Consider the following 28,000-nt stretch of genomic DNA (forward strand, 5'->3'; position numbering starts at 1 on the left):
TCAAAAGTAGAGTGGAAATGCCAACTATGTATAAAAACTACGTGGAATATTTCATACAAAATACTCCAAAATGCTTTTCATTATGTAACTTTTATTTGAGACACACATTGTAAAAAAGTTCACATGAAATAATAAAACTATTGGACTATGAAGGTTTTCTTAGGAGCTGGGTTTGGTTTTTTTTATCTATATACATCAATACACGTTTAATGATTAGGTTTACAAGTTAACCACATGACAAGTTCACTTTTATCTGCAGGAGCTTTTCACATTACACCTTTATACCAGAGGTAAAATGTGCTTAAACACACATAGCAGAACACTTCTATTTCAAAATTAAGCATTTTCTCAAGGACTATACTTTTTATTCTGAATTTAGTAGCTATATAGCATTAAAATAATGGTAATTGAAATTTTATTTGCAAAAATGTTCGTAAGGCCATAGGAATGCACTGAAATAGTTATATTCACCAGAAACAAGAAAAATCAATGTAAATCCTGCTTTTTTGGAAGAAAGAAATACAAGTTTTATTTGTAAGAGTGAGAATGGTATAAGCAGTTCAATGAACAGAGGAGAAAAAAGACCTATTATTACCTACAGACCAATCCTTAGCAAGTTTAACATTGCAAAAATTCTGTTACATTAACAGGTAACCCAACAACAGATGCATTTTCACAAATAACACATTTATGCATTTTACATATTATTGATGGACTTTCAAATCGTTATGCTTTCACAATATTTTAATGTGATATGTACATTCAAGACTTCTTTATTCACTTGTGAAAATGATCCACGTAATTCTCTTAACTTCAGCAGACTAGTATGAGAAAGTCACAATGGGAAATATTTTCTGTAAAAAGAGCTACAGGTCTGAAAAGTCAATCAGCATTTTTGAGACTGTCCCCCAAAGAGAAAAGTGAGCTGCATTAAGTTTCATGAGTGGTTTAAGCTTTAGCAATATTAGAACTCCCAGATAAGTCAATAACACATTCTATATACACTCAACAAAAAATTCTTGTGCATGTTTTGCTGAGCACAGACTGAAAGCTAAAATTGCAAAGCACTGAGACCAGTTTGTTTTTCATTTGGCTTTGTTTTTAAAACCATTTAGAAAAACATAGGTCAAGATATAGTGCACAGGCATGGGGCTGAGGGAAAGTTCTCCTAAAACTCCAAAGCATAAGCAGCATTTTTGTTTTATTGAAATCCACCAAAACATGTCTGCTTTCCTGAAAGCTTAATGGCAATTTCTGGAAGAAAACAGAAATACATTTGCTACTAAGTGAATAGTGAGTATATGACTTTCATTCTAATGGGCATTAGAGTTCTAACTAGCTGACTGAGGTATAGTTAAGAGTCCTTCAAAACTTAAGATTCTATAGTCTTGAGCAAAGTAACAACAGAGACTGCACAAAACAATCCTAGTGATATTAGAAAAGCCTGTAATAGCCAGCATCTGATGCCTAGGCAGAACATACCATTATCATCACCCGCTTGTCTAGAGGAAACCAGAGCTAAAATATCCCAGTAAAACATACAGCTGATTTGCATGCTAAGATACAGCACATTTTCCCACGTCTGACAGGGCAGACTGTACACAGAAAGGTCTCTACTGACCAAAAGTTAGCACACTGATAAAGTGCAGCCACTCAGCCATTTAATACTGCTGGAGAAGTGGGGTGGGGGCAAAGACATAAAGAAAGAAATCTGCGTTTTACCTTATCCATAAGATCACATGAAATTAGAATTCTTCAGTTTCAGCAGATGACAACAAAATTGCATTAAATTCTTCTACAAATAGAAAAAGATGAACTGTACACGAACAATAAGCAAAGGGAAATATTTACTGCAGTACTTTCTCATGCATAAAGTGAATTTCCTATGGTCTTACCTCACATTTATGTACAGTTTAGCACAGCTAAATGTAAGAAAATAGCAAGTTCTTTTCTCCCTCCCACCCTCCCCCATACAGAGCAGATACCCCAATTCGCTGCTGCTTCAAGAAGCACTTCATAGACTCTACTACTTACAGGCTCTTTCAAAGGGAAGTTCATGGAGACTAATATTGAATGAACATTTAACCACACAGTGAAGACAGGAAAAACAATACAAAGCATTCTGTAAACAGTGCCAAACACAGAACATGTCAGTTTTGGTTTGCAGACAACCCCTGAGATAAAAATCAAAGTATTACGACACCAAGTAAGTCAGAGGTAAATTACTGAAAATAAACAACATTCATAATTGGTGTCACAACACTTTCTGTATAGAAGCACTTTTTTTAACCATACAGAAAACATAACTGCTTTAGCCTGTCCAAGAAAAACATCAAGGGTAGACAACAGAGCAGTTAGGGTTGCTTTGTTTTTTCACTAAACCTTGTTGCCATGAAGGTTTCTCTGTTCTAGTGCAGCAACAGCAGTTTATGAGATCCACCATCTAGTTACAAGAACTACTTCTACTAAACTACGTGTGGGGACAGGCTGATAACCACCTAAAACTTTATGGAATCAGCTACTAAGGATAAACCCTTTAAAATCAAAAGCTTTACATCTAATGCTATTGGCCTGTTTGCTTTCCAACTATTTCAAACAGACCCAGAGATGACAAATTCAGTACCTGACACAACAAAATGGTTCTCTGTGGTAACAACTAACTCACTGTTTACAACTCCAGACAACGAGGTGAAGCAAAAGCATGTCAGACATTTCCTTTGACAGTGACAGAACACGCCCATCCCCTAACAGCAAACATGCTGGACACAAACTTGGAGTTAAAGCTTACAATGGTCCACGTTTGGCACACCAACAGAACTAAAGCACCTGTTTTAATTGCTCATTGAGGAAATTTTTCAGAAGACAATAAAAAAGTAGTAGAACAAAGACTAGGTTATACAATGCTCAGTTGAGTAAAAAAAGGCAACTATGTTTCACCTCTGCTTCTAACAGTCTAGGTCACTGTACCAGTTTTGGATGAAAAAACAACTGCTCGAGCAGACCAAAGACACACATTCAGCATTAACTGCAAACTAGGAGTACATTATAGCCCTAAGGAGAGGCTTCCTTAGTGCCAATGCTTACAGACATGAACAAACTATCCTTAGAATTAAGAGTAGAAATGGAAGTCACCCTTAGAAGCAGTCAATTCTGAACAAGTGAATCCACAAAGAGGTTACTCAAAACTCATGCATTCAGCTTCCACAAGCCACTTAAGTGATAGTGATGAGGCCAATTTGTGGTGATCATTTCAAATCCAGAGTGTGCTTCCTCATCAGAAACAAAAAAAGGAGCAGACAGTCTGAGCTAACCAAGGGAAGTTAGGTGAGGAAAGACACTGTGTTTATTCAAATAACTGAAAGGTGCATCTGTGAATCAGACAGTGACTGGCAATTCAGAACACAACTTTGCTAAGTCTGGTAAAGAAAGAAAAGCATACTACATTCAGAATAGAAGCCACAGCTTCTGCATAAACAGATTTGTGCATCTAAGAGACAAAATCTGGACAAATTTGTTAAATGCCAATTGTTACAGTAATTCTCATCACTAGAGCAACAACATCCATACTGCATGGCCACGAGTACACAGCATAGAAAATAATGGAAATGAGACTTAATTTTTCCCCTGGCTCTTCTGCTTGAAAATAAATTTGTTGAAAAAGAGAAATAAAACTGTGCACAAATCTGTTAAGAATCTTACTTACAAGTCAAACTGTGCAAATACAAATGTAAGATTGTGCTGTAACAGGCAGTAAGAGGCCAATATGGATGTGCAAAGTTAAAAGAAACATAGCAGCTTTTGCAACAGGCAACAAAACAGAAAGTAAAAAAGGAAAACAAGTTAAATCTTGCATTTGTGTCTCCACTTCATAGCTTCCATATCTGAGAAAGAAGAGCCTGACAGGTCAATAGGCTTAGTGAGCAAAATCCACTTGGTATTTGTGTATCGCAGTCTACGTTCAATGGAGCTCTCAGCAGCAGCTTGGTGGTATTATTTCTGAGGCTTTGTGACCCTGTGCTTTCAAAGAAGCAGAAAAGGTTCTAAGTGTGCTGCAGTCTTATCATTAGAAGTTCATCAAAGTAGCGTGCATCGAAAGAAGCTGCTCTTCTTAGATCGGTTTTCTGTTATTTTTACTGGCCCACCTGCCCCCGATGAACTGTTGTCATTCTGAAAGAGAAAAGAGTGTCAACATCACAAAATGCAGAAAATAGTATCTCTGGCTTTCCTAGTCTCCCTTCCCACTTCCTCTGCTTGCAAAGCAATAACCAGAGCAGAGATCTGATGCAACATGAGCTCCTCAGTTATTCAGATTTCATTAAGCACTTGGCAAAAAAATTAACATTCACATAACAATCCAGATCTCAAAAATTAGCTGGATAAGAGACTACATAATAAAACACAGATCACACTACTGCATTTTAGAACAACACATCAGTCTCAGGCTGCCCAGTGTTAATGTTCATGCAAAATAATGAATAGTTATGCACTGATGTGTAATAAAGCATGATAAATCACTGTTTGCTCAAATTTTATCTAGTAACTAATGTAATCCCCAGGAGATTTTGGTAGGGCTACGACTCAGTATTATGATAGCTGTACTCTCACTGTATCTAGTTTGTATGCTAATTGGAAATACAAACCATTTTTCTGTTGAGCTTTGTCATAATGTCTCGTGCAAGTGTGAAAAACGCCTGGTGAGGAGGGGAAATAAAGAAAAAACAAACAAGAGTTAGTCACAAGACACATAAAGGACATGATAAACTTGGGCTAGCCAGACACATTAACAATACAGTGTTCTGTAGGCCACTAGAAGCACCTTGAGTTGCAAGACACTCTATGTACAGTATCTGTATATTTAAAACGTCAGCAAATGTATTTTAGAAGAAAAAAAAATATTTTTAGTCTCCATCTTGCCAATCTTTGAAGCAAATGAACAGACCTCCCCATTGCATACCTCTGGGAGGAGAAAGAAAAATCAGGCTGCATTTGCTAATCCTGTTTATATCTCCCCCCCAAAGTGAACTGTGCATCACAATCAGGAAGCCAGAGAGGTTTGAGAAGGGCAAGCCTGGGAATTCCCATTAAGGTTAGCTTGCTTTCTGTCCTCCAAAAGCTTTACTCTGGAATATCTATAGGGCTATTTAAGCTTCCAGTATCTCAATTAAAGACAAAAACCCATGAATAATTACTCTGGCAAATCTCAGCATCTCAGATTTCAATGTATGAAGGGGCAAAGAAACTTCTGTAGCAGGAAAGCTCTGCAATTGTCCAGGAGCAGGAAAAAGCAAGACTTTAGGCTGTCTTTAGGAGACCCTAATAATCAAAGGACAGTTCCAGAATGTAAGAAGTATAAACACTTCCCCTCTCGTTGTGTTTGGAATATAGCCAAAGATAGGCACTCATTTAATCTAAATAAATCACAACAAATAAATTCATGCACTTCTGATCCCAAGAACATCACAATTGTGTAATTCCCTGCAAGTAAAGTATTTGGTGGAAAGTAAACCAAATCATTAGTGATTGCCAAATGCCTACACCAACTGCATTTTTAATGCTTTCTTCACCATTCATGTGACAATTTAAAGAAAAAATTCAGAGAGCCAAACATTTTGGAGTAAGCACAAACTACTGTTGTGTATTTCATGACATGCAGGGGTTAAACTGGAAGTGCCATGTCATGACAGAGCCAAGTCATCCTCCAGAGGAACTCAGGTCTCCCCTCTGCTACTGACTCCTCATGGTCCCAGTTCCAGAGTCTGCTCTAAGAATCACAAGGACACTGAAAATCAGGTGAAGCTAGTCCAGGTGCAGCAGGATGCAGATCAGTGCATTCTAACTCTATCCTGTAAAACAATCACCCCACAATCAGAAAAAAACACCCCCAGCTGGCACAACATCCATCCCTCTGTGGCCGTGTTCACAGGGGTCTGAGGATGAGGGGAGAGATGAGGATCTGACTCCATGGTTCACAAGGCTGATTTATTATTTTATGATATATATTATATTAAAACTATACTAAAAGAATAGAAGAAAGGATTTCATCAGAAGGCTGGCTAAGAATAGAAAAAGAAGGAATGATAACAAAGGCTTGTGTCTGGGACAGAGAGTCTGAGCCAGCTGGGCTGTGATTGGCCATTAATTAGAAACAACCACATGAGGCCAATCCCAGATGCACCTGTTGCATTCCACAGCAGCAGATAACCATTGGTTACATTTTGTTCCTGAGGCCTCTCAGCTTCTCAGGAGAAAAAATCTTAAAGACAGGATTTTTCATGAAAGATGTCTGTGACATCCCTCTTGTTATTTTAAAGCAACAATGTCTTCAGTTTCTAGTTAACTTGTCAGATACACAAGCTGAATTAAGGAGGTGTTTGAGGACTTTTAAAGAAAAAAAATTCCACAGAAAGACTTTTAAATGATCAGGTATAAGGACAACACAAGTCTACATGCTGGATGAATAAATCTTATTTTAGCTGGCCTTTGGTAGAGTTATTTTTTTGTCCACACTTCTCACACAGCCCAGATCCTCCCCCACCGTCCCTGAGATGACACCAGTGATTTATAGTGAGAGAGACTGGACTTGGGCCACTCTTCCTTCCCACTCTATTTCCTTAAACTCTCACAGAGATCTTGTGGGTTTAGCACAAAATTGATTTACAGGAAAACAGATTATAAATCTATAAATAGCATTGTGAGTCTTCTTCCTCCCCTAAGATGAGCTTATGACCTGCTGTTCAGGTTAATACACAAATTTTCAGCCTCATCTGCACAGCATGTATTTAGTAGTAACCTCTGTGACACAGCAGCATGTTACCCTGAAAGTAAAGAATCCCATTTCCTGCACAAGGCACTGCTCTAAAATTAAACCTATTCTTTGTGCAAAAGGACTTGAAATTTAAATAGCAAGGCACAGACATCAAAGGCAACTGTTTGCTACAGTAATAGTGGACCACTCTGTTAACAGCCATTTTTAAAACAATTCCAGGGCCTACCAGAAAACCAGAAACAGTTGGATCATAGCAGCAGACCCAGGAGTACAGTGGGGGTTTCAGGTCCCAGGTCAGGTGAGAAAGCCCAGCAGACCATGGAGCATAACCTCCACAGAAGTAATTCAGGAAACACCCAAGTGTAGCACCCCTCTCTTACCTCTTCCACATTTATGCTGGATTTTGCACTTGTCTCCAAAAATTTGATTCCGTAATCAATTGCTAACTGGAAGAGAGGTTAAAGATTTTCAGTTGTTTTGAAGTCCTTTTGTAAAAGTAATGTTTCACACAGGTTCACAATAGGTTCATAATAGAATAGATGCTGCATGCTACAACAAACTATAAAAACCAAACCAAGCACGTTTCACTTCTATTTCCTCTTGCAAGAACATTCAAGACAATTAGACAAAGTATTAGAACTCATCATACCCTCACATAAAGTCAAAACAAAACAAAAAAAAGGACATTAATTTCTCACCAAAATACTTATTTAGGCTCTAAAAGAACATTAAGGTAGAATCTTTGCTGATATGAATTGTGGACCAGAAAACTACAATGCCATCATCCCATCAGCTGTGTTACCAGCAGCTAGACTACTTCAGCTGCACGTGAGAGAGTTTGCAGGATTCTTCCCTCACTTGTTTGTTCTGTAGAACAACTAATTAATTACTTAACCTTCAGTACCAGCACTTATAACCAGGATAAGTAAGCACCTTGAATGAATTGAGCACAATGTGGTCAAATACACAGAAAACTTCATGTGGAGATCTAGAATCCTTCATGCTATAGCAAAGGTCAACATTCTCGACAGGATCCTGCCCTCAGGACAACAGTACCAGTAAGGTCACTGAAACCTGAAGACAGTTAAGTGCTATTTAAAAACAAAACAACCCCAAACCTGGCATCCTACACCTATAAAAGTTTCTGAAACAAGAGATTTGAGACCCATTCTCTCTCACATGCCTAAAACATATCAAACACCCAGAAGCTAAAATCCTACAAGAAGTAGGCTTCTAATTAGGGTGAGTGACCAAATCTTACCTTCTCCCCTTTTTCTTTTGAGACTTGTCTTTTTTCATTCATATCACATTTGTTACCCAAGATCATCCTTTCTACATCTGAAGAGGCATGCTGGAAGAAGCAAAGTAATCTCTCAGGAACAAAGTGCATCATTGTTGAAAAGAAACTTGTGTGTCAAACTCCTCCACAACGGACTATTTTATTTTACAGCAATTATCTAATGTGAAGGCATTACTGAGAGAGGCTGACTCTTGAAACAAGCAATTAAAATATGAAAATAGGCTGCAATAAATACTCCTAGATTGCATTTGCCCATGTACTATAATGAGTTCTGTGGCAGGTTGCACACATGCACAGGCATTTGGCTCTTCTGGAAATGTAACAGAAGGCACTTTACTCCTAAGTGGTGCATGGCCATATCTGCTGCCTACTGCAATGGAAGTCAGTAATTACTTGATTTTTATTTGTCTCAGGGAAATCATAAGATGGAATGAAGCACTTACCTCTTCTATGTTTCTTATCCAATTTTTTATGTTGTCAAAAGACTTTTCATTTGTGATGTCATACACCAGCATAATTCCCTAAATAAAGTTAGGAAAATCTAGTTAGATGAGCTACTACAATTGGCTGACTTTTGATGTATGCTATAGTTTTAATTATAGTTCCAAAAAAATTCAACATTGGATTATAGGTGTGTAAGTCTTTTCTCAAGGCATTATGCCATGGCTTGGAATTTACCCAAAATATTACTATTTAACAGTTTTTGCCACTGTTAGAGGTCAAACACACCACCTATACAAAGCTTTTAATTATCAGCCTACAGTCAGGGCAAGTTTAGAAATTCTACTACAGCAGCCCCCAGGACTGTCTGGTTAAAGTCACATTTAATGCAGCAGCTCTAAGCAGTCCAGGACACCAAACCTGCCAGCTCCAATCTGCTGGGGCCAGCAGAAACCTTCACCCCTGGGGCTCTCCCAGGAGCTTTAGCTCCTTCCAGCAGCTCTGGACACACACTGCCATGGGATCTGCCATGGGATCTCAGCAAAGCATGGGAAACCACAGAGCCACTGCATTAAGGACAGACTGCAGGGTTCACCTCCATTTCCTAAGGCCTTTCCAATCACTCCTCATAGGACAAATAGAAGTCCTTGGCCATGGACTGGGGAGAAGACCAGCTCACTGCCAAAGCCTTTTTAAGCACTGCAGAGTTCTAACACAGTGCCACAACCATTATTATTTCTCCCTGTGCTCTGTAACAGTGGAGTTATTTGGACCCACAGCCCATGAATGTCACAGATCTGTTCATACAAAGCAAAAAGAACCTAAAACAGCAGCACAGGGAGTAACCACCAAGTCAAAATTAAAGGTGACCCAACATAAAATATCTCAAATCATAGCATTAAGAACCATTACAAGTGTTGTACCACAAGGGTGTAGGCTCTAAGTCAATTATTTGACTTCAAGTCACTCTCAATGGAGGAAAACATAACAGTAAGTGTTGCAGGTCATTGTATTTCTAGCCCAGACTTTGCATTCTCTACTGGCTGAAGGAAAAGCAATTCAGTGAAACACATTTTTAATATTAAAATAATTCATTATCCATTTTTGAAACACTCCAAGTGTTAAAGGAGTTGACTGCGTTTAAAAAAAAACCCCAAACCTATCTGATTAAAGCTCAGTAACATATTTCATTAAAATCTGCAGAAATTTAAATTATATTAAAAAAAGACAATAGGGCTGGAAGTTTCATCACAAGAAACAAGCCTAGACTGAGTACCAGCACATTAAAAAAAGGAAAAACAGAGAGCAAACCCCCAACCAAACCACAAACTTCATTCCCCACATCTCAAGCCACAATTATCCAGTCCTCCAGTGGAAGACTTACAGGACCCAAACTCAGGAGGAGCAAACCAGTTCCACTAGTTGTGTTTGGGTTTTTTGAAGTGTGAGCACTCACCATGGCTCCTCTGTAGTAAGCTGTGGTGATTGTGCGGAATCTCTCCTGGCCTGCTGTGTCCCTACGAGTCAGAGAAAAAAAAGATTTGTTTTACACTTATGAGATGTCTTACTAAAGAATAATTAATATTTGGTCATTAGGATTTTGTCATTATGATATTTGGTCATTAGGAAAAACACAGCTTTAGCTGTTTGCACGAGTTTCTTCAGCCCTCAGCAGTTTCCTCACTTTCAAGGTACCCTCCTGACATCAGCATTTAGAGCAGCACCAGAAACGTGGCACAAAACCACTCCAGTTTACATGCAAGCAATAGAACTCAGCACTCCACAGCCTGCCCTCCAGTAATTAAAACTAAAAAGTTCTGATGCATCCAAGTCCTGTCTTAAACAGAAGTTAAACCACACAGCACTAAAATAGTTCAGGCTAGTGCAGTGTCACATGCAGTTTGCTGCTAAGGGCAGCCACTACAGCTCAGGGTGCTGGTGTTCTGTGCTGGGTGACCTGAGAGCAGCACCTGCCTGGGAGTGACCCAGCAGACCCAAGTGTTTGGATGTATAATCTGTTTGGTGATTCCAGTCACACCTCAGGAGGGCTGAACCCCAAAGGCCTGACAAAACCCAGCTTTTTTAACCTGTATTACAGACAGAAGATTTTTATCAGCCACTTGTGGCACTGCACCTCCTTAGTCACAAGGAGTCTGGCTCAGGAGACTCAGCTTCTGCTAAAGCACCATGCAAGGAACAGGAGCATTATCACTCACCTGGGCCTTGGTGAGTACAACCAGGTATCAAAGTACCAGAGGAGATTACATTTTATTGGTTTGCATATTTTAGCTTGCATATTTTAGCTTACAGCTACTGAGTTAATATTTCTCCTCCACAGGGAAAAGCTAAAGGCACATTTAAGAGGACAGTTTTTGATAAACTAGGAAATTGCTGTAATGCTGGCATGTGAGCAGGCTATTTCCAATGGTACTGAAGCAGAACCACTCCAAGGGCAAGCCAGGAAAAAGCACAAACCTTATGTACAGTCAATTAATAAAAGGTATGAAACTTCTGGTACACTGAAGTTCAAAAGCTTTGAAGTATTCTTTCTCAAACTGAATTCAAGTTTTTGAAAACCTGAATTGCTTTGGAATACTTACCATATTTGTAGCTTGATTTTCTTTCCATCTAATTCTATTGTTCTGATTTTAAAGTCGATTCCTGCCAAAGAAAGAGATACTCCTAAGTTTTGCAGTTAATGAAAAGGAAGTGTTCAGTTTCCTTTTGGCAATTTGGTAAGAGCAAACTTAGCCAAAAGAACCATTCTGAAGCTGCCATTTCTCCCACACACTTGGGAGTGCTGAAAATGCACAAAGTTTTCACTGCATCCAACATGGCAAGGATAAATTATTCTGCACAATGAAAGCAGGCCAAGCTCAGACTCAGTACTAGTTAGTCAAGATCATTAGAGGAAGACTTGATCTCCAGATCCTCCCATTTCACACCAGTAAGGGCACTGGTATGAATGGGTATTTCTCCTGAAGATCTGACTAGTCCCTGCAGTTTGAGTCCATTCCCTGCTACCTCTGGCTCAGTCAGAAATCCATCCTGTGACCCCTCAGTTCCTTTTCAAAGCCAGCATCTACTTTTGAAAACTGATGTTTGATGCAATCTAATCAGACATCACAGTAAATGGTAATACAACACAGGAGATATGAGACTCCTTTTTCAAGAACATTCATTTGGGAACAATTAAAATTTTCTAGGAAGCTCCAAAAAAGCATCAAGAAAACACTTTTCTCCTTTTCTCCTTTATACTTCCACATGGTACCCATCAGTTCTCCGACTGATTTTGAAAATAAATTTCAGATTTTAAGCCATAGGTTTTTAAAAAAGATTGAAAAAATTAATTCAGAAGGGTTTAATAATGTTTTTTTTTAAGGTTTAGAGGGGTGAAATGGATTTCCAAACAGACTAGCCCCTTAATCCTAACTACTTTAACTTTTGGATCTCTAAATCTGTATTACAACACAGGTCAAATGAAGACTGCTCAAGCCTCACTACTACATGACTGCCAGATTTTTCCATCTTGTGACAGTGTCCCCCAGATTAATTGGTTTGGAAACAAATGGCCCACTTGTTCTTCACTGCATCTTAAATAGTTACTTGATATTTAGCTGTAGTTTGTAAAAGATGGGGGTAAGTTAGAAAAAATTAAATAAACTTTCTTAAAATGCAATTTAATTTACAATTATCGAAAGTATCTTAATTGGAAAAATGCTGTTTCTAGCTTTAAGAATTCATCCAGACACTAAACAGGAAGCTATGGGAGTTTTTACTACACCACAGTAGAAACTGAGTATGAAATATGGATGTTCATTAGTTATTTGAATTTCATTCTTCTCACATACAATATTACTATTTTAATATATTGAAAATAACAAGTTTTGGCCACTTAATGTGCCATGGATATGTAGCTCAGCTCATTAGTTAGAATACAAATTATGAGCAAAAATATCACATCAGCACTTAAACAGCATATGAAATTAATTGCATTAATTAAAATGCTATGATTACTAGTACAATTGCAATTTCACAAGATTCAATGGTAGGAAAAAAGAGACTTTCATTAATTCACACTCTTCTAAAAATGACATGAGAATTATATGCACTTTCAAAAAATCCCTATCCTACGTAACACAAGTTAGGCAAGTGTTTCCATTTCCTTAACAGAGGATATTGCCTCCCTTGTTGTAAAGATTTTTTTCCTAACTAGGTGCAATCACAGCTGCTGAAATCATAGACAATTGTATTCAGGTCTGAAAACAAATAACCTTTGCCCTGAATAGATTTTGTTTTGGCCTCAAAGGTTATAAAGCACCAATATGGATTTCTCTGGAAAGAGCATTTTATCTTGGCAACAGCAAATTAAATCAGTTCTAAAAGTTCATTTGTGTCTAGGCCTGAAGCTTTGGGACACAACTATCAGGAAAAGTAGATTCAGAAGGAGAATTCTGCACTGGAGCTGCTGGAGCTGAGACACAGCAGGGAGGGATCCTGCAGGGGTGGCTTTCTGAGGACTCCTGACCGCAGCACCAGCTCCCCATCTGCACCAATCCAGCTCTTGCACAGACTGGTTTCTCGTGGTTACTCATTTCCCTTGCAGCACTGAAATTATTTATACAACCACTCCTTCTAGAAGTCAGGACCTGCACAAAAAATATCTTCTCAGAACTTACGATTTCTAGTATGAACTTCACCCAAATTCTCAAAGATTGATTTCAAAGATAAAAGAAGAACATAAAGGGAAAGGCTATAAGTACCTCTGCAACTGTAACTTTTTGGAGGTTAAAATGAACTAGAAACTGCTGTTTCTTTTGCTCTTTCAGTGCAGCATGAGGAAGTGGTGAGCTACACACATTCAGAGCAGGCCTGGTGACATGTGCTGCCACTTCCGTCCGAGTGCTCTTGCATGGCAAAGCACAAACCACGATCTGCTTACAGCTACCTCCAAATTACACCATGGAAAACTCTCCACAGCTAGAGATTGCAACACTAACTCTTGACAGCAGATTTCTGTTGTTAATCCATTCTTCTTTTGCACAGTCATACACTGGGATACAAAAGTTTGAAAAGTTACTTAGGCCAAATGAAGATGAGTCAGTGAATTAAAGTTTGATTGCAAAGGATCACACAGTTTGCAGTTTTAAAATGCAACATGAAATGCTGAGAAAAAGCCCAGAAACATCTGGATGTCCATCTGAAGTTAACTTTTAGAAGCTTTTAGAAAACACAGACCCAGATTAATGCTTAAGAGTGCAGATGCTAACAGGATAATTATCTTTAACTGCTGAAGTGGAGTTGTCACATGAAAGTCTGACACACTAGCATGTCAGTAAATACTAGATCAGAACTATACAGAAACATTTGTTGCAGGAATCACAAACCTGCATTCTGCAAGGATAGAACCCAGAATGTGCAATCTGAACTGCACATTAGTTAGGGCTGTAATTGCTTGCATCTCCCTTGCAGCATGGGGTAAAAGCAGCTGAGGGTTTATTGTTCTTCAAAATCCTTTCCAGATCCTTGCTAACTACAGGCCAGGGGTGCATCCTCTCTCCTCACTTTACTGAGGGTGTTTGCTTCCATAGCTTCCAACAAAACCCTGTCTAGGAGCAGACTGGCAGCATCCTTAGTGCCACACACAGGCTCCCACAGAAACCCCTGGCAGCTCTGTGCTGCTGTGTCCACCTTGCATTGCTCTGCACGGCTGATAAAACTCAGGGCATGCCTGGTCAGTGACACTCAGCCAAATGCCACAGCCCAGGGGGCCTGGCCTCACCTGGTTTAAGCCAAGAAGTCGTGTCCATCTCATATCCCAAAGCTCTTCTGCCACTCCCTCTTCCCCTACTCCACTTCCCAGCTGTTTCATCTTATTCCAGCCCACCTGGGCAGATTTTACCCACCATTAAGCTGCCATGCAATAATTTTAAAGAGACAGAGTGAAATATTAGAAAGAGCTCACAACACTGCAGTAGTAAACACCCAGGAGTGCCCAGCAGCACACAGGAGCAGTTCCTTTTCCAGCTCTAGTACCAGTGGTTTTCTACCAGGAACCTCAACAAAGCGCCTGACGCAGCCCTTACAGGAATGGAAGGACAAACGGAGCAGGGAGGCTGGAAAAGTTCATTTTGTTACTTTAGTTTTTAAAACAGTAGCTCACTCTCAGGGCATCACTGTTACTCTTTTGTTCTCCCTTCACCCTGATTTTAACCCTGTAGCCATCAGAGCCAATATCTCATGTTTTTCATGCTACAGTATCTGTTCCAGCTAGAACTCCACTACGACTTTCCCCTACATGGTACCACTGCCTGGACAGATTGTCTTGTTTGTTCTTTTCAACAAAATTGCTGTTGCAGAAAATGCTACAGCACAAAGAAAGCAAAGAAACCAAACTGAAGTATTCTGGTTGGAGCCAGTAAGCTGATCCAACTGGACCAGAGAATAATTCCTGAAGGTAAAGGTTTCTTTAGGGGGACTTCAGTCTGCTTAGCAAAATGCTTCTGGCAGGGTCAAGTTCCTGAATGTTTTGTACGAGCAGTAAAATGCAGACACAAAAGTAATTTATACAAATGAGTGTAAAAAAATGAAACTGAAACAAAAAATCCTGCGACTGGCAGGCAAATATTAGAATTCTTGACCTTTATTACCCAATTCAGCAGTATTTTAAGTTAATTTTTCATGTGGCTCAACACTCGTTTGCAGCAGGAGAACCTTATGTGTGCAGCTGTAGCAAGAAATCAGACAGGAAATCAGCACCATTCAGGATGTAAATACACATCAGACTCTGATAGCCTGTGTATCTACCCCAGCAGAGTATTGCTCCATCTCTGGCAAATCCATACTTTAAGTATTCAATGTACCAGCATTTTAATTTGTTTACCTATTGGTTTTATTTAATATATAAGCAAAGATATTTTAAGAAGCCAGTGAGCACAAAAATTGGCAAAGATGCTGTGAAAACATGAATACCAGATTAGCTTGCTAGAAAAATCTTATTTTAGTCCCATCTATCAAAGAACATAAAAGATGCACCAGAGTTTATTAAAACAAAAAGGGAACTGCTTTGCATGACCTGCATATAATAAAAGCCTCACCCTCTTAAAGAAGCTGTCTTCCTATTTGCCCTAGATCTTACTTTACTCCTTTGAAGTAAGAATGGAAGAATGAAATGGAAATAAAAAACTTTTTTTTTTTTTTTTAAATGGGATTCCACAATAAACAGAACTTAGTGGCACTCACCACCACTGGACATAGACCACAATAAAAGGCATGGGGGAAAGAGTCAAGGTACAAAGTCTCACTACCCTTCTGAGCAAGTCAGCATGGGAAAAATTGGAGTTTATGCATCAAATCTCAAGCCAGGCTTGCTCCAGCTTCACAGCATTGGTCCTTTCTAGCCTACTTGGTTTATACATGAGGTCATGGAGTTTTGATTTTTTTCAATGGGCTGAGCTGGGAAAAGAGAACTCCTTACGAATTCTTTACTGCAGGACATGTAAGAGTCTTAAGATACACAAAAAGAAAGGAAAACATTTTCTGCAGCCCCTTGGTTAAGTGAATTAAAAGTAACTTTGAACCAAGCAAGCAGATTTGTAATTTACCTTCCAAAAAACCAAGGAAGTGAGAAGAGGCACATAACTGAAAATCAATATGCTTCATCCTCAGATTGTTGAATCCTGGGATGAATTACTCAAGAGATGCTTCTCCCTCTAGGCTGTGCATCTGTGGGCAGCCAGGGGCTGCAGCTGCACAGAAGAGCTGGGAGCAGCAAGCAGTGCTCCTCTGCTGCAGCCCTGCTCACCCTCCAGGGACAGCCCCAGCAGCAGCAGCAGCCTCTCACCCTGAGACACTGCAGCTCCTCCAGCATCAGCTGCTGCCACGGCATTTCCATCCTCTGAGGGCTGTCACACACCTGTGCCACACTGCAGGTGACACAGCAGGGACCAGCACTGGTCACACTGCAGGTGACACAGCAGGGACCAGCACTGATCACACTGCAGGTGACACAGCAGGGACCAGCACTGGTCATACTGCAGGTGACACACAGCAGGGACCAGCACTGGTCACACTGCAGGTCACACAGCAGGGACCAGCACTGGTCACACAGACCTGGGTGAGGACACACAGGAACAGAGCACTGGGGCCCTGTCACACACCAGGTAACACACAGCAAGGACCAGCACTGGTCACACTGCAGGTGACACACAGCAGGGACCAGCACTGGTCACACACCAGCTTCCAGCACTGATCACACTGCAGGTGACACAGCAGGGACCAGCACTGGTCATACTGCAGGTGACACAGCAGGGACCAGCACTGGTCACACTGCAGGTGACACAGCAGGGACCAGCACTGGTCACACACAGCTGGGTGAGGAGACACAGGAACAGAGCACTGGGGCCCTGTCACACACCTGTGTCACACTCCAGGTGACACACAGCAGGGACCAGCACTGGTCACACACCAGCTTCCAGCACTGATCACACCGCAGGTGACACAGCAGGGACCAGCACTGGTCATACTGCAGGTGACACAGCAGGGACCAGCACTGGTCACACACAGCTGGGTGAGGAGACACAGGAACAGAGCACTGGGGCCCTGTCACACACCTGTGTCACACTCCAGGTGACACACAGCAGGGACCAGCACTGGTCACACACCAGCTTCCAGCACTGATCACACCGCAGGTGACACAGCAGGGACCAGCACTGGTCACACTGCAGGTGACACTCCAGGTACCAGCAGTGGTTACACACCAGTTGGGTGAAGACACACAGGAACAGAGCACTGGGGCCCTGTCACACACCTGTGTCACACTCCAGGTGACACACAGCAGGGACCAGCACTGATCACACAGACCTGGGTGAGGACACACGGGAACAGAGCACTGGGGCCCTGTCACACTGCAGGTGACACACAGCAGGGACCAGCACTGGTCACACTGCAGGTGACACACAGCAGGGACCAGCACTGGTCACACACAGCTGGGTGAGGACACACCTGAACACACCTTCTATGGACAGATCAGCTCTCCACAAACTTGTTCTGTTCATATCTATCCAACAGCTAAGGGACATCAATTTGTTCCCACAGCACTGGGAACTTACCCAGAGATTAGTCCTTTTGTTGTTGTTCTCAGCAGGAGCTATTGCAGGGTTTGGATTAAATTCACAATTATTTTTTTAATGTGGTTTTCAAGAGAATATTTTCTTGTGCTACATCAGTGTACTGTCTCAATCTACAAAGGTAGATAAATGAAGCTTCAGAAAGTTGCTTTTAAATTAATACTCTACAATAATTATAGTAAAATAAAAAAATGACAAAGTAGGAGTCAAGATTACTGTAAAGGGCAGGATAGAGAACCCTTGCAACATACCAGTGTGTCATACAGCCTCATACAAAAGAACAAAGTCTGACTATTTTGAACTTGAACATTTAGCCTTAGTCCCTAGTAACATCTGCAAAGAATTTTCAGATGATCTCAGCAATATCTTGTATCAGTATGTAAATTAAAGAGGCAGTAGTTTTTTATTGCACCCATTCAGAAATACAGCAGAACTAACATGAAACCAGACTAACCCCACCAGGGTAAATGTCAACATTTTCTCAAAAGTCGTAAGGCGAATTATTTTAGAATTAAACACAAGTGCAACCACTTCTAGTTACTCTTTCACAACTTCAAGGGACACAGTGAATTGCATTCTTTCTGGGCAGCCCACAAGAACCCACAACACACTGGTAACCCTGAGTAGGCTGAATAGGCTCCTTCAGGTTAACTGGCCTTTCTTCATCTGACTCTTCACCCCCACCAAGAACCCAAACCCAGTGTTCCCCACAAGGCACAGAGCAGAGTCTTGCACCTTGGAAATTATTAATACAGAAAGGCTCTGGAAGTTTAGAAAGCTAGAAACTTAGAAAGTTTCGTTTAGGCTCTTCCTTCCCTCAGGTCTGCAGGATGTGCAGTGTGCAGCTTTCTACAACATGAAATAAATCCCTGCCACATGCTCTAAGGGGTAAGAACACCAGATTTCCCCATCTAGGCTTATGAATACAAAAACCTGATTCTTCTTTCACAAGTCCAGTGCTTAATACTGGCAAAACAAATCTATAGAAATGGCTAAAGGAGGTAAGGCAATAAAGAATGGGGATGCCAGGTGCACGTTTCCTGCTCCTGAGTCCTTGCTGAGCAAGATCAGCTCAGGGTGCCAGCGCACTGCCACTTCCTGCAGCACGTCCCCTCAGCCATGGCACAACTGCCACCCTAAGCTTCCTTTCTTCAGATAAGCCACTTTCTACTTAAAAGAGAACAAGGGATTCAGAATAAATTTCTAACCAACAGGATTAGACCAACATTTGAAATGCCCATGTTTTTTACAGCTCACCAGCCCACGGTGTGATCTGATTACCACACTAAGATCTGAATCCAGTGCTCCTGTGAGTTCTGCCACCACAACTGTGCACTGCAGTGCTTCAGTGTGGACACTGCAACATCCTGAACACCAAAATGCTCTTTTCAGTGTTTTGAAGTCAACCTGCACATTGCTTTGAGCAACCTTTGAAATGCATGATTTTAAACGCCAAAAATACTCAATATAAAATTCAAGACTACAAAACAACATAACACTAGAAACTTAGTACTACTTGACATGAGTGAAATTATCAACTGTCACAAAAAGGGCTGAGTCCCTGCAGAATATATTTCAGAGGTTACAATCTAGATACCATGAAAGTGCACAGGAATTAACTTGTGGTCTACCTCTTATTCTATTTTGAATGCAAGATAAGCTACACTTGATGGTAACTCAGTTTCATCTAAAACAATTTTTAAATAGATTAAAATTGTACTATTGATACAGACAGCAAAGTTTGTTTATTTTAAGGATTATTTATAGACTGCCTGTGTCTAAGAGGAATGCATTAACTTAGCTGCTTAGAGACATATTCCTTTCAAGCCAACATGCAACTGGAGAGCAGCAAACATGAACAACTCTGCCACATGCTCTAATGGGTAAGAATACCAGATTTCCCCATCTAGAAGGTGGCTTATGAATACAAAAATTTGATTCCTCTTCCAGAAGTCCAGCACTTAATACAAGATTACATGTGATTGATCCTTATCAAAAGTATAAATTAATAAATCCCTGACCCCAAAGTGGAACTCCCAAGAACAGGAAAAAAAATTATCCCAAATCTCTTGCCTGTAAATGAACTATGTTTGTAGGTGTAGGAAACATAGAAAATTATGTCTTTAACCAAAATAACTCTAACTGAATATTGCTGTCAGGAAAAAGACAAAAAGAATTACTTTGTCCAAAGTTGGTGTTTTAAGAATCCAAAAGATCGAAAAACTGGCTTATTAAAAAAGTCTCATGCAATCAATACTGCCTTGCCACCACGATTTCAATTTCATTTTTTATTATTAATAAACCAAGCTTCAGCTGTGACAACAAGAACAGGCCAAAAAGATTAGGATTGGTTTTGTTCCCTAATTTTTGGTCCTGGTACATCTGGCCAGTGAGAAATGGAGATGCCACTTCTTCTTTAAAAAGCCTCTTAAAATTTTCAGGGCTCTACATGAACTGGTTATTCAGAGTGAGGAAATGAAGATCTTGGGGGCCAGGAGATTGTTTGGTTAAAACAGAAGAGGTGCTACATGGAAAGTGAGCACACTGAATGTCCCAGGAGCCACAAAGCAAAGCAAGAACTGGCCAGTCCATGACCACTCACAGATAAGATGCCCTCACACAGTTCAAACAATGTACTTTGTACCTTCTATTCCAGCCCTGCCTGTGACTGGCATCACATAAAAACCCCACCAGCTGCAGGTTTAACACAGCTATGGAAAACACTACGGGAACAGTTGGTATGGACAGGTGAGCACTGCTACAGCCCAACAAATCACACTGCCAAACACCTCCTTGATAGGTTCAGAGATGCTACAAAAACACCAGAGATAAAAACTAATTAAATTGGATCATGTTAGAGCAGGTGTAAATTACACATGACCACTGTAAAGACAAAAGTGATAAAATTTTTGGAAGTTTTATAGGAATGCACAAACACTCTGCTCACTTTAGAGGGCACAGATGCTTACACTGGAAGAAAAAGTACAGAGAACAAAAAAAACCCCCACATATCAACAATATCAGTAAGACAGCTCTTGGCTTTAACTGACACTCTGTCCAAAAGGATCCAAGAAGAGCAAAATGTCTCATCCAGCAAGAATTATCCTTGTTAAAATAAAAAATCTAATCTAGGAATTTCAGTTAGAGTCTGGAATTCAGTTGTATTAGAAGCAAGTGTAGGAAGTACCCAGTGAGGCAGCAAAATCAGGCCAGAAAGTCAAAGCAGAAGGTTTAAAGTTACCAAAGTTAGTGTTACAGACAGCATTCTCAGCAGCCCCAAAACACCATTTTCATCAGAGGCTTTTTAAAGCCATTTTTAACATGGGGGTAAGTAAGCATGGGGTGGTTTTGGTTTGTCATTTGCTGGTTTGTTTGGGAAGTTAAGGACATGAGAAAAGAAGGGCTGCTTTAACTTCTACATGAATGACAAAATAGGCCTTTTTTGGGAAGGTTTTTACTACCTATACTAACAGGCACAGCCACCTAACTTATTAAGAAAGGTCAAACTTTCTTTCTGGCACAGCTGTTGTCTCCTCTTACATCATGCAAGGTTCTTTTCATCAACTAATTTTAATTAATGCTTTAATTTCTTCATTTGCTTTTCCTGCTTTGCATGTTCTAAGTACTCCTCTCTACATCACTTCTGCTAAGCCAGAAAAGTTCTCCCAGGCAGTTCCTCTGACTGTTTCTTTTTCCTCCTTTCCATGCCTGGGTTGACAGAGAAACTCCATCTTTAATCCCAGCAGAAGTCACACCACACAGACAAGATATTTTGACACAGTAAAGCAAAGCTATTGCTCCACCTCAGGTGGAAGAAATGAGGGTTTTGTTGGGAGGTGTGGAGGCAGGGGAAGCAGTGTATGTGTTCCCTGCTGACAGACACTTCAGCTTTGCCCAAATTCTTATACTCAGCCTGATTTTTGCAATCTCCAAATGTGGGGCCAGACTCCTACAGGTGACCAGCCTGCTTGACATGGTTTTTGATGTTGCCATACATACAAGAGGATGCCACTGACATTCAGCATCAGGGGATTTTCTCTGGTGCCCGAAGCAGAAGGCACAATGGCAGCAAAATTAACACACCTTAAACTTGGTCAACTGTTTGTTGAAGAGAAACCTTCTGACACGTGCAGTACTTTACTTGCCTTTAACTGCATACAAACTAATCAAAAGTGTCACAGCTTACATTTAACAACAAAGTCTATTATAAACCACAAGATTAAACTGATATTAGATGCAATTACTGGTCAAAAACCCTCAAAAAGGCACTAAATTACAACCCACTGCAAGCTCTGTTGGGACAGGAAGTTACTGACTTAAGTTTTGAGCTGCAAGTCTGGTAACTAAAAGCCTCTGGGTCAAGTTTTGTATCCCAGAGAAAAAAAGATGGAAAGTTGAGAGAGGGTCCAAAGGAGGGCCAAGAGGATGGTGAAGTGTCTGGAGGGGAAGCCTTAGGGGAACAGCTGAGGGCACTTGGTCTGCTCAGCCTGGAGCTGGACTCGAGGATCTTTCTGTGCTCATTCCAACTCAGGATATCCTGAGTCTGTGATCCTAACTCTGTACAAAAGCCTGACACAGTCCAACTTCATTGATGCTACTATTAGTCTTAGCTTAACCATATTAGGAAAGCATTGGAGCTGTTTTATATATTTAATATATTTATATATAGATTATTTTATATATTTAGTCAGCCTGATGACACTTAAGCCACCATAACATCCAATTAAAGATAAAAAGCAAAATAATATCCTTTGAATTAAAACCACGTAACTTCTACCACAAAACATGAAATAAACCATCATTATAAACACTGCATGTATTATTCTTATTACTATTATGAATGTTAGTTAATTTCTGAAGTAAAACAGTCCAAGATGTATTTCCACTAAAAGGATGTACTTCTACTACAGAAGGACTAGGAAATCCATCCTAAAAAGTACATTAAAAATTCCCAAACAAAAGCTGTGTCTTCAATAACTCTCTCAAAGCCTGTATCCATCAACCAAGACATTTGTTCCTACCCTTATTCAAAGTTAGTCTGTGTTCTTAACTTTGCATTCAACCCAAGTCACAAAAGCAGCTCCAAACTGCCCTCCTGTCACTCAAATAACCAGTAACACATAACCAAGACAGACCTCCATCTGCCAATTAGGAACAGGCATCAACACTCAGACATCTGTCACACTGTTTCAGAGTAAAACACGCAACACAAAAGCTGCAGCAGCATTTTTAATAAAAGCCAAATAATTTCCACTCCATTGTTGGCTTGTTGCAGAATACAGCGAGGAAATGCAACCTGACCAGCAGATGAAAATCAAAGTTAAGATGTCCTTTGCTACCAGCCAGGTGTTAGTATCAAATTTAAAGTTACAAGACACACAAACTTCGATGCTTTTAACCTGCAATACCTTCAGCTCCAACTTCCTGTTCAATATCAGGACATCATCTTGCTGACCACTCACCACTGACCTCGAAAACAGAATCGTTCTTCCACTTTCATATTTACCTCCACAAAACTGTTTTCCCTATTCCATGTAAACCCTGTCCTAAAGAGATACCCTAGTCCTAGATCCCACAAGCCTTGAACACGCACTTCCCCTCTGTAGACACATGTAACTGTGCCACCTGAGTGGGACTGAACTCACCTCAGTCACTTCAAGGTCCAGATGACAATCAGTTTGTAGTAATGACCATTGATAAAGTACCCCAGATGACAATCAGTTTGTAGTAATGACCATTAATAAAATACTCCAGATGACAATCAGTTTGTAGTAATGACCATTAATAAAATACTCCAGATGACAATCAGTTTGTAGTAATGACATTAATAAAGTACTCCTGACAATGCTTTCCTGGTGCTTCCCTGTCCTCCCTTCCCTGCTCATCTATCATTGATGAGTTTTCTTCTACAGCTCTGACCATCTGGAGAAGCCCAAAAGAAATTGTCTAAGGACAGGAAATGCTGCAGCTTAATGGGAGGGTGGGTAACAAAACCCCAAACCCCAAGAAAGGAACAATCACTCCTTGTCCATCATACAAATAAGTAACTGTGAAGAAGAAGAGTAGAAATATCCAATGAGGCATGATTTGACTTGAATACACTAAAACAATTTCCATTACACTTTACAGACATGGAAATTTCACTGCAAAAGGGAAGCTGGTAATTTTGCTTGACAAAGGATTTTCATCCAAGTGTTCAAAGGTCAGCACACACGTGCTTGCCTGCCAGAGTAGTGTCCTATTTTGGAAGATGTAGACTAAGGAAAAGTTACTTCTGTAAAATCAACAAATGGTTTTAACTCTCAGATACAGTACTATCTTGTGAGCAACTTCCTGCCAAATGCTGATATCATCCTGGATTAAAAAAATAAATACGACAAATTCTGTTTCTGTCAGCAAGCCTTTGTACTAAATCAGAAATGCTATCAGCTACAAAGATTCGACTTTACTCTCATAGAAACCAGTTGATACAAAAAAGCTGAAAGGAATGCAAAAAATAAACCTTATTATTTCAAATGATAAACCAAATCCAGTTTTACCAGACAGCACTACTTGAACAGCAAGTTAAGATACTTAGAAACTGCTAAATTCATGCTTCTGATTCTTGTGTATTGCACTGAAACTACTAGCAAAATGCACATGAGATATTCCAAGATAGCTTTTGCTTTAGGAGTTGTTAAGTATGAAAATGAGCTGACTCAACTGCATTTTACTTTCCATGTAATGTGCAAAAGCAGAAGTTTCCACCCAGAAAGCAAACTAAACAACATAACCTTACGTAACACGCTCCTGTTGTAAAAAAAGTTTTATCCCATGTTCACAGAGAAAAGCTGATCCTCACTAGGGACCACAGCAGCATGATGTGGTCAGAAATTCTTTCAGAAATTCTATCAGAGCTACAGAGCCCTGTATAAAAAATTACAAGCTGCTGAAGGACAAGGACCTGTCATGTCTGAAGTTGCTTAAAGCCAATCTGTGCTTTTACAGAGTGAAAATACGTGGCTTTAAATAATCCAAAGGTCATTGGTTCACTTCTCATAATGGGTAGCAAAGTCTGCTGAAGGTATTAGTAATGCCAGGTAGTGAAGACCAAGACATGAAGGTTCTTGCACCAACAGTCACCCATAAAAAGAATAAAAGAAGTCTGATGAATTATAAATACATATGCATTGCACTTTTATCACATTTCTTATGCAACTGTTGGCCACGGGACACCAGGCTGGAAGTCCCTGCTGTCTGAACCAGTCCAACGCTGAGTTTGAGCATGAGCAAAGTCTCGAGGGGAAAGTCAAAGGAGCAGTTCCTAACCTCCAAGCACTCTACATGGATGCTGCAGCCTTACAGGCACATTTTGCATGACAGCAAAACAGAAGAGGATCTGTGAAGTATAACACGAATATACCATGCACAATGACAAAGTAACTACAATTCATTACTGACTTATTTCTATAATATGAGCATTGAAGGGAAATAAAGCAATTATTCTATAATAAAACAGCATTTCCATATCTCCCTCCTACTTTATTTTTTTCCTTTTGGTAACTGGAGTGCTGTAGTTTAACCCTGGTTAAACTACTAAAGCACAATAGGAGTGGGAAATTATAAGGAAGTTATCTGGTACTTGGATATGATGTGGGCCCTTTCATCATGGCAAAAGAGAGTGTTTTAACTTCTGGACCAAAAATCTAAGAAAAAAGTTTAAACTGGCAAAAATTTAAGCCCACCATAGTTTAAAAAAAAAAAAATCTAAATGACTCATGTCACAAACAGCATGTAAGTCCATAAGATTAAACAATAAAATTTGATGTCAACACATCTCAAACATATGCCTTCTTAGACTTCTACAGTAAAACCAAGTCTGATCTTGTTAGGAGAGACACCAGAGGAGAACTGAGGGCCCATAATATCACAAATCACTGTTAACTGAACACACATCCTAAGCACCATCCTACTGCAGGATCCACTTCATGGAGAACATACAAACCAAAGAGCCTGGCAGCTCATCCTCCAGGAGAACTCTGTGGATTAATGAGAAATGCTCATCTGGGCACCTTAGAGCTCGAAGTGGCAGGGCAGCCTGTTTGGGAGAAGCATCCTGTGCCTCCCTCCACAGCATGGTTAACTATGACTTATCAGTCATGGAAAAAAAGCAGAATTGTTAAAAATGGAATTCCCCCAAGCTCATCAGATGGAGCAGTTATGACTGTAAAATCAACTAGTACTGAGAAGAGAGAAAGGGCACAGGAGCACATCTTCAACAACACATTACAGCCACACCACAGACCTACAAGTAACACACACAATCCGCAACAAAGACTGAAAACGCTCCGAGTCTTTTTATTCAAGCATAGGTCAGCACTTTTATGAACAGTTTCACTATTTCCTGTCAACTTTCCTGCTTGGAGGTTCTTTGCTAAAAAATAAAAGGGGACTAGAGCTATAAGAAAGAATACATAACTGTGGAATCACAACTGTTACCTATGGAATTCAAAGTGGGCCTCAGTGATTAATAAGCTTCTTCAAGCTGACTTGTTTTGCAAACAAGGCCCTTGCACAAACAAATATAAAGGAAGGAAATGAGAGCAAATCCTATATTTACTGAATAAGGTAAGAAAAAACAACAGCATATTCACAGTCCTCAAGACTTCAAAGTGAATCAGTGAGGAAAAAAAAAATCTATCAAGGAGCTGAGCAGTTCAAGAAACATCAAGAAAATGGTTGGAAGACAGACACACCCATTTATGTTAGCTATCTCTTTAGAAGTATAAAGAAGCAGCACAGTACCAAAGTAGGCTATTTTTTTTAATGATACAGCATTTATTAATGTTTATTAAGCCTTTTATTCTACCACAGGTACAGAATAATACCTCTTCAGGTAAAATTACTCAGGCCTTAATCAGCTGATGTTACTGATCCAGCATTTTGAAATGATTGCAGAGAGAAATGTGCCAGAAAAATGCAGAAAAACTGTTCTAAAAGCATTAGAAATGATGCCACACCTAATTTAGTCAATCACAAGTGCCTAAATAAAGATTGTTTCTTCCTTGTGCACCAAGTTTTGCACAATAAAATGTCTGAAAAGGACAGGGCATTAGGGTAACATAAAACGAGCTACACACTATTTCACCTTATCTTTAAAGCAATTTATTTTCAAGGGAGTCTACTCATTCTCTTAGTGTTATTTTTTTAAAGTCAGCATTAGTTTTGCCCTCCTAAATACTAGTAACCTCCACTGCACTATTCCCCTTCATCCCCAAAACAGTGAACTTCACTTTAAAAGTGACCTCAGCTACAAGTAGCTGAACATAAATCTCAAGTCATGCCACACTGTAGTTTCAATTCTATCTCAGTGAAGGCCTTTTGCTTAGGTTTATTCCAGCAGAAAATTTTAAAACTGAAAAATCTTATAAAAATATAAGTCACAACCACCTGTTTTGATATATCACACTTCACTGCCATTAAAAAAGGTTAGTGAAGCTTAGAAACAAACCCTTTTTCACAACCAAATTTGAGAAAAACACTCAAGATTTGTGGAGGAGGTTCCTCCACCCAGTCGCTAAGGGGCTTCTATAGCCGACTGAGGAGCTCTACTCAACGCAACTACTCCAAATCTCCAAACCGTGAGTACACCTATGCACGATGAGTGTGGAGGGAAGATCTGAGAGCCGAACCACCTGCCCAGAGCGTTCAGGCACTGCCACCAGGCAGCTCCAGCAACCCTTCCCCACTTTCGGAACATCTGCACCTAAACACGAGACGCTGCGGGCTCGGCAAGGGGCTCCGACCATCCCGGCCGGGGGCCGCGGGCTCCCCTCACCCCGGCCGGGGGCCGCGGGCTCCCCGCGCGCGGCACCCCAGCGGCGGCAGCACGGCCCGGCCCGGCCCGGCCCAACTGTTGCTGCGGCGGGTACGGCAGGCGCCGGGGCCGCCGCAGGAGCGGATCGCACCCTGCGGGCCCCGCCAGGGCCGCGGCACCTTCCCCCGCCGGACAATCCCTCCCGAGCGCTGCCGCGCTGGGCTAGCGCTGCCCCCGGCACGGCCCGAGCGCGGCCCCGACACGGGCGGTGCCCCCGGCCCTTCCCTCCCTCCGTCCCCGCTCGGCCCCGGCAGGACCCCTCTCCCGCCGGGATGGCGGCGGCCGGCCCCGGGCGCGGCCCCTCACCGATGGTGGAGATGAAGGTGGTGTTGAAGGCGTCCTCGCTGAAGCGGAAGAGCAGGCAGGTCTTGCCCACGCCCGAGTCCCCGATCAGCAGCAGCTTGAACAGATAGTCGTAAGTCTTCGCCATCTTCGCCTGGGCTCGGCTCGCCGCCGCAGCAGGAGGGGGCGAACGCGGGACGGAAGGAGGGCGGGACTCCGGCGGGAGG

General features: G+C 40.9%; 1 protein-coding gene across 1 annotated transcript; it reads right to left on the reverse strand.

Annotated features, from left to right (window-relative positions):
• Nucleotides 1–71: 71 nt before the first annotated feature.
• RAB8B (RAB8B, member RAS oncogene family) lies at nt 72–28,000 on the reverse strand. The gene is made up of 8 exons (XM_071442008.1): nt 27,798–28,000; nt 11,108–11,168; nt 9,964–10,024; nt 8,510–8,587; nt 8,028–8,117; nt 7,147–7,212; nt 4,641–4,691; nt 72–4,167 (listed from the first exon to the last, which is right to left on the reverse strand). The coding sequence occupies exons 1-8, from the start codon at nt 27,919–27,921 to the stop codon at nt 4,075–4,077; spliced, it is 624 nt and encodes a 207-aa protein (XP_071298109.1). The 5' UTR covers nt 27,922–28,000; the 3' UTR covers nt 72–4,074.

This window comes from Agelaius tricolor, unplaced genomic scaffold (assembly GCF_023055355.1).
Source record: "Agelaius tricolor isolate 1412-34295 unplaced genomic scaffold, bAgeTri1.0.p SCAF_16, whole genome shotgun sequence".
Lineage (NCBI taxonomy): Eukaryota > Metazoa > Chordata > Aves > Passeriformes > Icteridae > Agelaius > Agelaius tricolor.